The sequence below is a fragment of the Camelina sativa genome, chromosome 20 (assembly GCF_030686135.1).
Source record: "Camelina sativa cultivar CO46 ecotype springtype chromosome 20, ASM3068613v1".
Lineage (NCBI taxonomy): Eukaryota > Viridiplantae > Streptophyta > Magnoliopsida > Brassicales > Brassicaceae > Camelina > Camelina sativa.
The window spans coordinates 29,164,975-29,176,979 of NC_141899.1; the positions used below are offsets into that span (position 1 = coordinate 29,164,975).

Below are 12,005 nucleotides of genomic sequence, written 5' to 3' on the forward strand. Positions count from 1 at the left end.
GTTCAGAAAAATGAAAGAAGATGGGCCTCTCCCAGACGGCTATACGTATAATTAACTAATTAAGGCACGCCTTAGGTAAGGTGACAAAGCCTCATCAGCTGAACTCATCTAAGAAATGAGGAGTGGTCCTGTGATGCTCCATCGTTTAGCTTGGTCACTTATATGTTGCATGATGGGAGATTGGACAAAAGCTCATGTAACCTGTTTCCCTTATAATTTGGTGATCAACTAGTTATATTTGCTTCTCTAGTGATTACTTCTTAAAGCAGTTCACATGTTACAAATTTATCACTGAAAATTTTGAGAGAGAATTGTCACCAAATAACTGGAGACTTTCTTTTTCGCATTGCACAATTACAGTAGCTCACAAAGATCAAAACCTTTCTGTAATAAATCAGGTCCAAACCAAATCATACATTTCAAATTCCCATTTCTATCTAAACGATTCAGAAGACCTGACAATAACAGGTATAGATGATGACTAAAATACCAGTACTGTATTAATTTTTTCGTACAAAACCCAATTAGTCAAAATCATTACCTGTACCGATTCAAAACAGAACCAATTTACTAGTTTGCTCCCACATTTCTCAGCCTTTCACTGCCAGAGATTGCAAATCTTCGAGGAAATCTTGAAGGCTCAAATCATCAGTAAGAACAATATCTGAACCACCAGTATGATCTGTTTTCTGAGTCACCGAAGGATTGAGCTTGGCAAGAAGAAACCGAGCTTGACTACCGTGCTGGTCACACCGCACAATCCTCGGCATTGGAATCCGATCAGTCACTAACTGAGCTGCATCAATCTCCGGTGCTTCAAGAAGGTTCCGGAAAGTCTCGTGGTTTGCGTCTTTATGATACTCAAGTTTCCTCCATTGTGCTATTTTTGATCCATGGTGGATAACCACGTAGAAGTATGAATCGAATAGCAAAATCACGTCTGCAGTTACTGACCGGATATCGAGGAGAACCGGAACCGGTGGTCCATCGAATGAATACCGGAGAAGCGTTGGTTGAATCATGATGATTGAGTTTACCACTCCTTCCCGGTTTAACATTAACCGGAAAAATCCGGTTTCATCAGGGGAATTGTTGAAGACGTCAAGAAACTGTGATCTTCGTAGGTAGTACATGAACTGAGGATAAAGCGAGAAGTTTGGAGTCAACCTGAAAGAAGATGGATCTTCTTGAATATAATCTCCAAACCGTGAAGCAAAGCGGATTAAACCGTCATCTAACCACCTAATAACGTCTCTGGCGTAACACTCCTCTGCTCTGTTAATTGCAAGCCGCGCCATAACTGAAGCAGCTGTTTCTTGATCAAATCCTGACGAGACTTCTGGAGATTTTCCAACAACCCATCTTCTAGCAACCGTTGTAACCCGTTTCCTCATTCCTCCATTTCCATACCGATACCGAGTAATGAACTGAATGAAGAACGCGGAACCAGGCTGCGGTTTTCGATTCTGTTCGCTGCTCACTTGAAAGAAGAAGGAAACACATGTCTTATTTGTGACAGTGCTCGTTTTCCATGTATATGTTCCGCCTTCACCAATCTCTGTTTCGCTCACTATATCGTTCTTTTGGCTTAGCGACACAACCGGACCGAGAGCACCACAGATCCTCATATCCTTAGTCGTCACAACTTCTAAAGACACATCAAAATACATACTCAGGTTCCCATCTGCATCGCGGCTGAATATATGCCTAAGACATTTTTTGAATTGCTCGGCTTCAAATGTCTCTCCCAGTAAGAGAAATCCACCAGACATTTCAACTGCGTATCTCAGTTCCGCTGCTCCAACTTGGTCAAGAGAGCAAGCAAACACATCGAGAACAGCGGAGGTATCACAGAGCCTCTTTGCTAATTTCTTGTAAAACCCGCAAGATCTGTCGTAATAAGACACTCTACCAGTGATAATATCTCTGTGGGTTCTGATTGAATGGCCTAGATCCGAGTCCACTATGATCCCAGGGCCTCTTGTCGCAGGCCCTGATGTGAAAACCATAATCCGAGAACCCGTGGTTACAGAACATCCCTCAAGCAGTCCCAATGCTGTTGAGATCGCAGCACCAGTTGCCCTATGAGGTCGATGACCTGGTTTGACATTAACCAAAGGAACGATTTCTTCAAAAGCAGATGTTAGGTTAAACTCACATTCCGCCAATGGAAGCAAGAAACTCTGCTTCCGAATCGCTGACATCTTTCCATGATGAAGCTGCTTTGGATATCCAAGTCCTAGAAATTGTTGTATCTGCTTAAATGTTCAATGACAGAGAAAAGAACTCCGTCAAATTCAACACAGCTGACAAGAACAGTCTAGAAAGAGTACTTGTTTAACGCATTCAAATCACAAAAATCAACCAACTACGCATGAACAATTCAACACACTTACAGTCATCAAACTATATATAACTTAAACACTAACAATCCTCAAACTGAAAAATTCTCAAGAATTTGCATCCTTCAATCGAATCAAACTAAGATCAACTCCCACCATTAGTGCAAGAAAGAAGCTAAAAACGTTAAGCAAGAGTCCCAAATCTCAGAATAGAACTCCGTCAAATTCAACACAGCTGTTGATCCAAACAATCATGGTGAAGCACAGCAAGGTGATGAACCATAGAAAGAAAGAGTACTTGTTTAACGCATTCAAATCACAACACTCAACCAACCACGCATGAACAATTCAACACACTTATAGTCATCAAACTATATATATCTACAACACTAACACAATTCTAAAACTGAACAATTCTCAAGCATTTGCATCCTTCAATCTAATCAAACTAAGCTCAAATCCCACCATTAGTGCAAGAAAGAAGCTAAAAACTTAAAGCAAGAGTCCCAAATCTCAAAAGGGGTATTTACCTGGTCTGGAGAAAGATCACGTTCGCCATGAAAAACAACAACTTTAGAGCATTGAGAGAAACCCAAATCATAAACCCTAACCATAGAATCAAAAGTAATCAAAGCCACCAAACAATTCTCAGGCAACTGTTCAATGACTAACAAAAGCTCACTTCTCACAGCCCTCAACTCATCCTCAACCATAGATGCATCAACCAAAAACACAAACGCAGGCCCAAGCTCACCAATCACACCACCACCACCTCCAACAGTAGAAGCAAGAGACGAGAAAGACGAAGTCGAAGACATTGATCTAAGCCCTTGATTAAACCCATTACCCCAACTCGCAGCAGCCGTGGGAGTCGTGGTAGCCGAACCCGATTTCCGCTGCGGCGGAGCGTACTCGACGGCGCTGTAAGTCGGGAAAAGCTCCGCCGGGAGATTGGTTTCAGTGATGCCAGAGTAAGAACGAGGGAAATGGTTTTTGTGAAAGCAAAAGGGACAAGACCAGATTCGAGATTGGTAATCAACGCGAGCGTAAGGGTTTAACACAGCTCCACATCGAGAACAGATCAATGGATCATAAGGAATCGTGGGAAGCTCAGAGAAGTGCATCAATGGAGTGTACATGATACTTAGTGGAACAACGAGAGATTCGCAATCGGATTTTGTAGTTGGCCATGAGTTCCATGACCATTTTAATCCTTCGATTGCTTCTAGTTCTAAGAAATCCATAACTCAGATCTTCGATTTCACTGATTGGGGATTTTTCAAATCCGTATTCATGGATCTGTGAAAAAAAAGTGTTGAAAGATTCTCTCAGATCCTCCTCAAGCTTGTTTTGGTTTCTACGAGGAAGTGAAAGGGAATCGGAGTTAAAGAGTTTCACCGGAGTTTGTAGAAGTTTTTCCCGGCCGGCGAAGAAGAAAAAAAAACATTCTTTGATTTTTTTACGATTTCAGAGTTTGTCCATGAGAAGAAATAGATTCGTTCTTCTCCGATAAAGGCTTATATCATTTTTAAAATAAAACACTGTTTTTTCTTTTCTTTTTTTTTCCGGAGCAAATTGCAAATCTACCCTCCCTTCTTATTATATATACTATATCAGGACTAACACGGTTTAAAATTCTTTTTATTTATTTATATTATTTTTTTATATAAAATATAATTTACGTAATTATTTAAAAAGTGTTTTTTAAACAATAATATATGATTGTGTGTAACCGTATCCGTGCTTCTACACGGTTAAAATCTTGTGACTAAAACTAAAAATTTTCAATGATTTTCCATTTCCTTTTTGTGAGAACTTTTTTAAATTTCATAACATCCTCCGTTTTACCTCCTGCTTAGATTTTGTTACCCTGTAAAAAGAAGTATAACCCGAAATCACTCTTAATCTGCGGAAGAGTAATTAATTAAATATTCTTTAGAGATTTGATGATATTCTTTCGAATATCCTTTTTAAGAGGATCTTAAATCGAGATTTAATTAATTGTTACAATCAATATAACCTATAACCTATCAAATATAAATAATTAATAATTAATTTTATAACCCGTATTATATAGTCTACAAAAAAGGTTGTGTACTTCCTTTTTATTATATAAGGGATATGTGCAAATATTTAATATTTAGTCACAAACTTGATATATTAGTCATTCAAACATTTCAACTTGTATAACTAAAATATTGTAATTTCAAGAATTTTTAGCACAATTGGTAATGGTATAATTTTTATATAATATATTATTTTAGTCAAACTAAGTTAAAGATAAGATTTTATTTGTCAATTCACCACAAAAAAAAGATTTTATTTGACAACAATGTAATCTGTTGAGTATTTTTATTTCAATTAAAAACTATGATGTATTAAACGTTCAAATAAAAATAGATTGAAGCGTTTTTTAGGAATTTTTCCAAAAATATTTACGTTTTAGTTATTTTAATTTTTTTCTTTCATAAGTCTAAAAAATATATATTTAATATATTTAGTTCATTTTAGCTCAAAAAATTGAAAAGAGAGATTATTTACACAAAATAAATTTTTTACGTTAAAATTGATTCTTATTCTTTTTTTTAGTGTGAAACAGGGAGACAATGCCTCCCGTACTTTATTCAAAACAAAAAATTAAAACTACAAATGCACATGACGAGGGTGCGTAGACCCCATAGAATCCTCTAAAAGAATTGAATGAACAAAAGAAGGACAATCCTCAAGAGGATACAATCCTAATGGTTGCTCAAATGCATAATTAGCCAAACCATCTACCAAACGATTCACCTCTCTATACTCATGAGATATTCGAACTATCCAGTCCTTCATGAGAAAGCCATAGCACAAATGTACTAGGAATGACATGGGATGAGTATCATTGATCCCAGTCTTAAGGAAACCGACCACAACCTCCGAATCCACTACTAACTCCACCCAAGAAACCCTCCTCTCCCAGGCAAAAACCAACCCATAATAAACTCCCAAGAGCTCCGCCAACGGTGCATAACACAACCCTATATTCAACACGAACCCATGTACAAACGCCCTTCACTATCTCGTAAAACTCCCCCAACTGTAGCCAAACCTGGATTCCCACGAGATGCGCCGTCCGTGTTCAACTTAACCCGATCAGCAATTGGTGGAACCCAAGCGATATGTCTCACCATACTTACTTGCACGGACGTACTCTTCCCTGCTGCCAAACGTGCCTGAAATACTTCCTTTTCTTTGTCCTTCACAAACCGTACTCGATCACAGCATTTTCCATTCTCTCCAAACACATTGCCACACCTCCACTTCCAACCCCACCATACTGCCATTCCAAAAATTGTAGCCCAAGGTACTTCAAACCGCAGGACCATATAAGCCAAATTTCCAAATAGCCATTCTAACAATGATTGGCTAAAAAACAGCACTCTCTTACTTGGCAATAAGATCCGACTTCATAGTCCTGACATAGCCGGACAGTGTCTCAGGACGTGAAGAATTGTTTCCTCTCCACCTTTGTAAACTTGAAAAATCCCAGAATCACTCAAATGACGTCGATGACGTTCAACATCTGTCAAAATCACTTGGCTAGCTGCCAACCATAGAAAGACACAGACCCGTTCAGGGAGAGTGGAACTCCAAACTCGTCCAAAGAAACTGCCCATACTCGCTCTTGGTTCCATCTGCTTCGATAAGAAGGTGTAAGCAGAACTTACCGTGAACCGATCATCCGATGTTGACCCCATGCCACCCTGTTCTTAGCCCCAGTAAATTGATTCTTATTCTTTCTTCCCATATCCATTATTTTTTCTATGTTCTCTCTTTATTTTCAGTCATTATTGGTAAACACCGTAAACTTATCAACAAATTTATGTGAGGTTATATATTTAATTTTCATTTCGCAATAACAACATAATTAGGTCATATTCCTTTGTCCATTCTTCATTTCACAAGTTAATTCTTCATTTATATTACGAACCCTTTTTAAAAAAAAATGATTAGGTCATATTCCTTTGTCCATTCAAATAGATCATAATCTATCTGAACAGAGATGAAAATTGATGTTTCTAAAAGCAATTTAGTGGAGCAGTTAGACCCCTTTTACAAAACTCACTGAAAATCTGACTGTGCGAAGACCGAACAATTCATTATAGTTCAGCTAAAAATGTAAAATGTCTAAAATTCTCTTGTCTAATTAAAACAATTACACCAAACCATATCCTTTATTCATTTAACAGTTCACCAAATATCCTTACAAACTGAAAATCACTCAAAATCCCAAATTTCATAAATCTCACAAAATCCTCCAAAATCATGGTTTTAGATAGTTCTTAAAAGTAAGCTCTGTTTTAAAACTGGAATCCTTGGGCTCCCAACATCACGACTAGTAATTCCCGCACTCTATTCTTGTTTTTAACCCTTGTTAACCTTTAGAAACCGTTGCAAACTCTTGAAACCCGTTTTAAACCCTCGTCAACCCATATCTTTCCCAAGAACCTCAACCCTATAAAATGAGCAGAAACATACCATATCATCTCAAAGGAAAAGGTGTAGACCAGGGTTTTGCTCCACCACCGAGGAAACGAATCCGAGCCCTAAAGCAATTTTTATATGTAGTGTTTTCTAAATTTATGAACTGTAAATAATGTAATATAGAAATTTAAAAAGCAAAAGAAAAATTAATAATAGTGCCTATTTGAGTGTTCGAACCCACTAACTTGGATGTATTTGGAGGCTACATAACCATTCTGCTAAGAGAAATTTTTTAAAAATCAACACAAAAATTTAGAATATAGGATGTGGCCTAAAGCGAATGCTTTGGCTGCCTTATAGACGGACCGGCACTGCCTTTGAGTTTTCAACTGCGTCACTCGGTGGCTCGTCCTTTCAAAACGATTCAAGAGCTATTAAAATCTTTTGGTTTTTTTCCTTCCAACATTTATTGAAAAACACGAATTGGATTATTTTTGTTACAAATTCCATTCTTTCTAACTAACTAATATATATATATATATATATATATATATATATATATATATATATATATATTACAAATTCCACTGATAGAGCATGTATATATTGGAAGATCTATCAGTGGTGTTTGGTTAAAAGATTGCTTGATTTAAGTGTGTTTGTGATGGTGTAATTGCTTTTTGTTTGGGGTTGTTTTGTTTTTGGACATGATCTCAAAAGATTGGGAAAAAACCAAAACCTATTACTAACGAACAACAAACTCCGTGTCTTTAATTTACTTTGTGCACACAAATATTCATTCTCATTATAAATAGTAACTGTAACTTTTTTGGTCACAAGACTTTCAAGTTCCAACATATTAATAGTAGGATCAAAATCTTTGTTTTCCTCAAAAACACTTAATTCGTACAATCAGGGTTTCAAAACTTTCTAAAGAAGACGAGTTCCTAACTGATTCGAGAGAAGATCTATCTCTATGAACCTCTATGGTCATTTTGACTCAATTCTGCAACTGTAAGTAAAGGCCAAGAAAAATTCAAAAGGGAGTTTATAATGGAAATTTTAAGGGTATCTATCATCTCAAACGCCAAACTCAACAGACACATCTCTCTGAACGAATCCCATGACCACATCAAAACATATATAGATATATCTATATGCATAAGATCCCAGCAGCGAGACCATTGCAGCAAGCGACAAACTGATAAAGAGTTTTTAGTGTGTGTTTTGACAAGCTGAGAACCCGATCACTGCAAAGACAAGCATCAACCATTATGGTTACAAGATCTTCAATGAGATGTTATTCAAAGATGATTTTCCCACAATCTAACCCGCGGGTAAGTAAACTGACCTGTTGCTTCTTCTTCTTGGGCCGTCTCTTCCTTTTGGGTTTATGAGCATCAGAATTGGAGCTCAAGTTGCTACTCTGACTGCTGTATGAACTTGCCGCAGCAGCCCTGTCAGTATTATATGAGGACTCACTTCTTCTGTTCGAAGTGTTTCTCGAGGATGATGGCATCTCATTCCTCTGTACATATGAATTCCTCCTAGAATTTGATTCAAACCTTGCTTGTGGTGGTGGCATTAAAGCCCTAGCAGAGTTTTGTTTCTACAAGGATTTTAAAACATTCAAAAATGTAAATCAAAGTTTGTCATGTAAAACATGTCTTAACAAATGGCATCACCATTCATCATACCTGATTACGTTCATCACTAGACATGCCAGAAGTTGCTCTACCAGATGCACTTGAAGCAGCCTCCCTGAGAAATACGATCAGATGTTCTCTTTATCAGTACGGCTCAATTAAATGTATTGACGTCTAAAAGAAAGTATTACGACATTAAATTAACTAGGCATACTTTGCGCTCTTATCGGTCAATTCATCATCTGCATCTGCTTCATCGCTTGAACTCCCTTTATCAAAGAAATCATCATCACTAAGGTCCAGAAGACCATCATCTTCACTGCCCGTCTCTGTTTGTTCACAATCATAAAACATAAATCATCATTTATTAGCTACGATACTTAATAGTTCCAGATAAAACGTAAACAAAAAAGCATCTCTACATATCATGTGTATACCTTCTAACTCTTTCCCACTAGCAGCAGCAACAATTTTATTGGCTTTGATCTGCTTCCTCAGTTTACCTCTCTTCTCAACTACTTCTGAATCCTCACCGCCAGTAAAGAGAGATACATACTTCTCATTTTTGGGGAAGAACTGCGTTAAAAAAAAACAGACATTTTCAACTAAGTTCATTCTAAATTTCACTAACAAGTCAAACAAATGAGAAATAGTAAAAAGGAGACGGCAGTGTAATGAAGATAACGTACCCTAACATATTCAAGATCTTCTTTGAGTTTAGTAAGTTGCTCAGCTATATCTGCGTCTCCCACATGAGCAGATGAAGTACGTTGTAGCTTCTCAAGACGTCTAATGGTCCTCTCGATCTTCCTCCGCTCTATTCAAGAAACAAAAAGCTACAACTTTTCAGGCTATCATTACTAATTAAATCGTCACAAAATGCTAGAACCATCAGTTAAAAGCTCTTACCAAAGAACTTAATCTTTCTATTCCTGAGGAATACTTTACGTTCAACAGCAAGACGGGCATGAGCGTCTTGCTGCTTCTTCAAATCCTCCAACTTCTCTACTAGAGACTCTCTTACTTCAGGAGGCAAATCCTACAAAGTATCAAATCAATACATCAAAATTTAAACTTCTCACAGGGGTTGCTTCAAATTGAGCATATATGACTTCCCATATTACCAAATTCTCTAAAATAACACAACTCAGACACATATCACTATAAACCCTTAAAGCTCTAAATAGAACATACACAACTGAATCGCCAATATCATACTAGAAAGGATGAAAATTTAAGAGTGATTCATAAATAAAAACCCTAATTTAAGAGAGAAAAGGAGCTGACTTTACGGAGAAAGCGTTCAACGGAACGCATCTGATTCTTGATGGAGACATTTTTAGGTTTCTTCTCAACACGCAATACTTTCGACCTTCGACTGCTTCCTGCTGACTGTTTCGGTTCCGAGACCCTTCTCTTGGCATAACCTCCGTGCGCCATGGCCGGAGGGTTTTAAGCAAAAAGCTTTTGAAAGAGTTGAACAAGGAGAAAGGGTAGAAGAGCAGAGAGAACAAACAACAGACAAAAATTAGGGGTTGTGTTTTTTTTCCTTTGTTCGGCGTTGGCTCTTTTTTGCTTCTTCTTCAATCGGACGTCAAAACGCTGCGTATTTGGGATAAACAACTAGGTTGAACCGGATTAGTTTCCGGGTAAACCGGTTTCTCGGATTGTGACAGTTGATAAATTTAATGGGAAAGTCTGAAAAGTGTAAAATAAACTTATAAAATTACTTAGTGTTTGGTTAAAAAAAAAAACTTTATAAAATTACTTGTTTCACATGAGAAAATATCTTATTATATAAAGTACAGTTTCAAAAGTTATTAATTCATAAGATCGCAACATGTGTCAAAATCTTATTATGTTGTAAATTATTAAAATAATAAGATTATTAAAATAAAAATAAAATTTTATTATTATGTTGTAAAAGTTACTAATTCATAAGATCGTGACATGTGTCAAAATATTATTATGTTGTAGATTATTAAAATAATGCATGATGATTATTAAAATAATGCAAGAATTTCAATGTTTTTTTGTATGATTTCTACAAAATGACACTCTTATGTTGGATGATTCCTTTTGTTTGGAGTATTATTATGTTATAAAGTATACAATTTTGTAATTCTAAAGGAAAAAGAATCATCCAAACAAAAAAATCCATAATTTAAAAACATAGTAGAAATCATACAAGATAAATCGAAGCTCTAAAATATGAACATACAGATAAATCCTCCTCTCTTATGCAGATAACTCTAATCAAAGACAAGCTTACAACAAATATAGATAGATTGGAAAAACATAAATCGTTGTTGTTGGATTCATAGGAGCTCGGAGACAGATGCTACATCATGGTTTATCAAATAAACTTCCACGAATACATTGGGAAATTTATATCAAAAGATTTTGTGACGTTGAAAAAGGGTATTTAGTTTTATTGGTTGCTGGAGCAAGCCACTTTTAGATAGCTAAAAGATTTGAACATGTTCTCTCCATACAGGAGGAGGGCATAGCCGAAGTTCTCTCTATAGTGCAGGAGGTTAGACACAAGTTTATCTCCCCAAGGGAGGAAGGTGGGGGAGGTTGGACGCAAGGTTATCTCCCCAAGGGAGGAAGGCAGAGCGAAGGTTCTCTCTATGGTGGAGGAGTTTGGACACAACGTTCTCTCCATAAGGGAGGAGGACAGAACTGAGGTTCTCTCCATGGTTAGTCATACAATATTGTGATGTAATTTATTTTTTATTCAAAAAGTTTTTTAAGCCAACAATTTTGGTGATTAAAGAAACTATGCAAAAGTGAAAGTAAAGAGACATATAATAGTTAGCTTAATTTGTTCATATAGACATTTTCTAGGTGGTGGTAAATAATATATTTGTAACATACAGTATATCTAGATGTAAAAAATACACTTTTAATGGTAACATACATAAAAGATTTGTATGGATATAATGTACAATAAATTTTAATATATTTTTATCAAATTTAATTTTATTTACAAAATTTTAAACCCGCACATCGGGCGGATCCTTATCTAGTAAAGCTATAAAGTTGAGACTGTTTTAATACGGCTAATCATGATTATACATGACTTATTTATATATATATATGTATATTTTTTTTGTCAACTACACATTAATTAAAATGTGATTTTATGATTGATGACCAAACATAAACTTATAAAGAAAAATATTTAAAAATATGTAAAAAATTTATAAATGTATTATTTGAATCAAAATACATTAAGAAAAATATTTCAAAATGCAAATTTCTGAGTTTCAAAATCTATATCAATACAATAAAAATTGAATGTGTTTCTCTCCAGTGTTGACACCTCAGCTTTTTAGTTGAAGGAGGAGTTTATTGTATTCTAAATAACAATCCGCACTATGTGCAGAATAAAATAGTTAATAAATAATTTTATTATATATACAAAATCTATAATATTTATCTATAAAATTATTATTTGGGATTTAAAATTTATTTGTGTAGTATATATTTTTTTAGTTTTATTTGAATATATAAAATTATTGTATAATTAAGATTTAACTTATGAAAA

At 35.8% G+C, this 12,005-nt stretch overlaps 2 protein-coding genes across 2 annotated transcripts; both read right to left on the reverse strand.

Moving 5' to 3' along the window:
- Positions 1-371: 371 nt before the first annotated feature.
- Positions 372-3,919, reverse strand: LOC104772767 (protein transport protein SEC23 G). The gene is made up of 2 exons (XM_087505718.1): positions 2,873-3,919; positions 372-2,255 (listed from the first exon to the last, which is right to left on the reverse strand). Exons 1-2 carry the CDS (start codon positions 3,584-3,586, stop codon positions 591-593), a joined length of 2,379 nt encoding a protein of 792 aa, XP_087361844.1. The 5' UTR covers positions 3,587-3,919; the 3' UTR covers positions 372-590.
- A 3,920-nt stretch (positions 3,920-7,839) lies between these two features.
- On the reverse strand, positions 7,840-10,045 carry LOC104771519 (uncharacterized). Its single transcript, XM_010496049.3, has 8 exons — positions 9,740-10,045; positions 9,362-9,491; positions 9,142-9,269; positions 8,890-9,028; positions 8,667-8,781; positions 8,504-8,567; positions 8,158-8,415; positions 7,840-8,056 (listed from the first exon to the last, which is right to left on the reverse strand). Exons 1-8 carry the CDS (start codon positions 9,890-9,892, stop codon positions 8,054-8,056), a joined length of 990 nt encoding a protein of 329 aa, XP_010494351.1. The 5' UTR covers positions 9,893-10,045; the 3' UTR covers positions 7,840-8,053.
- Positions 10,046-12,005: the final 1,960 nt, after the last annotated feature.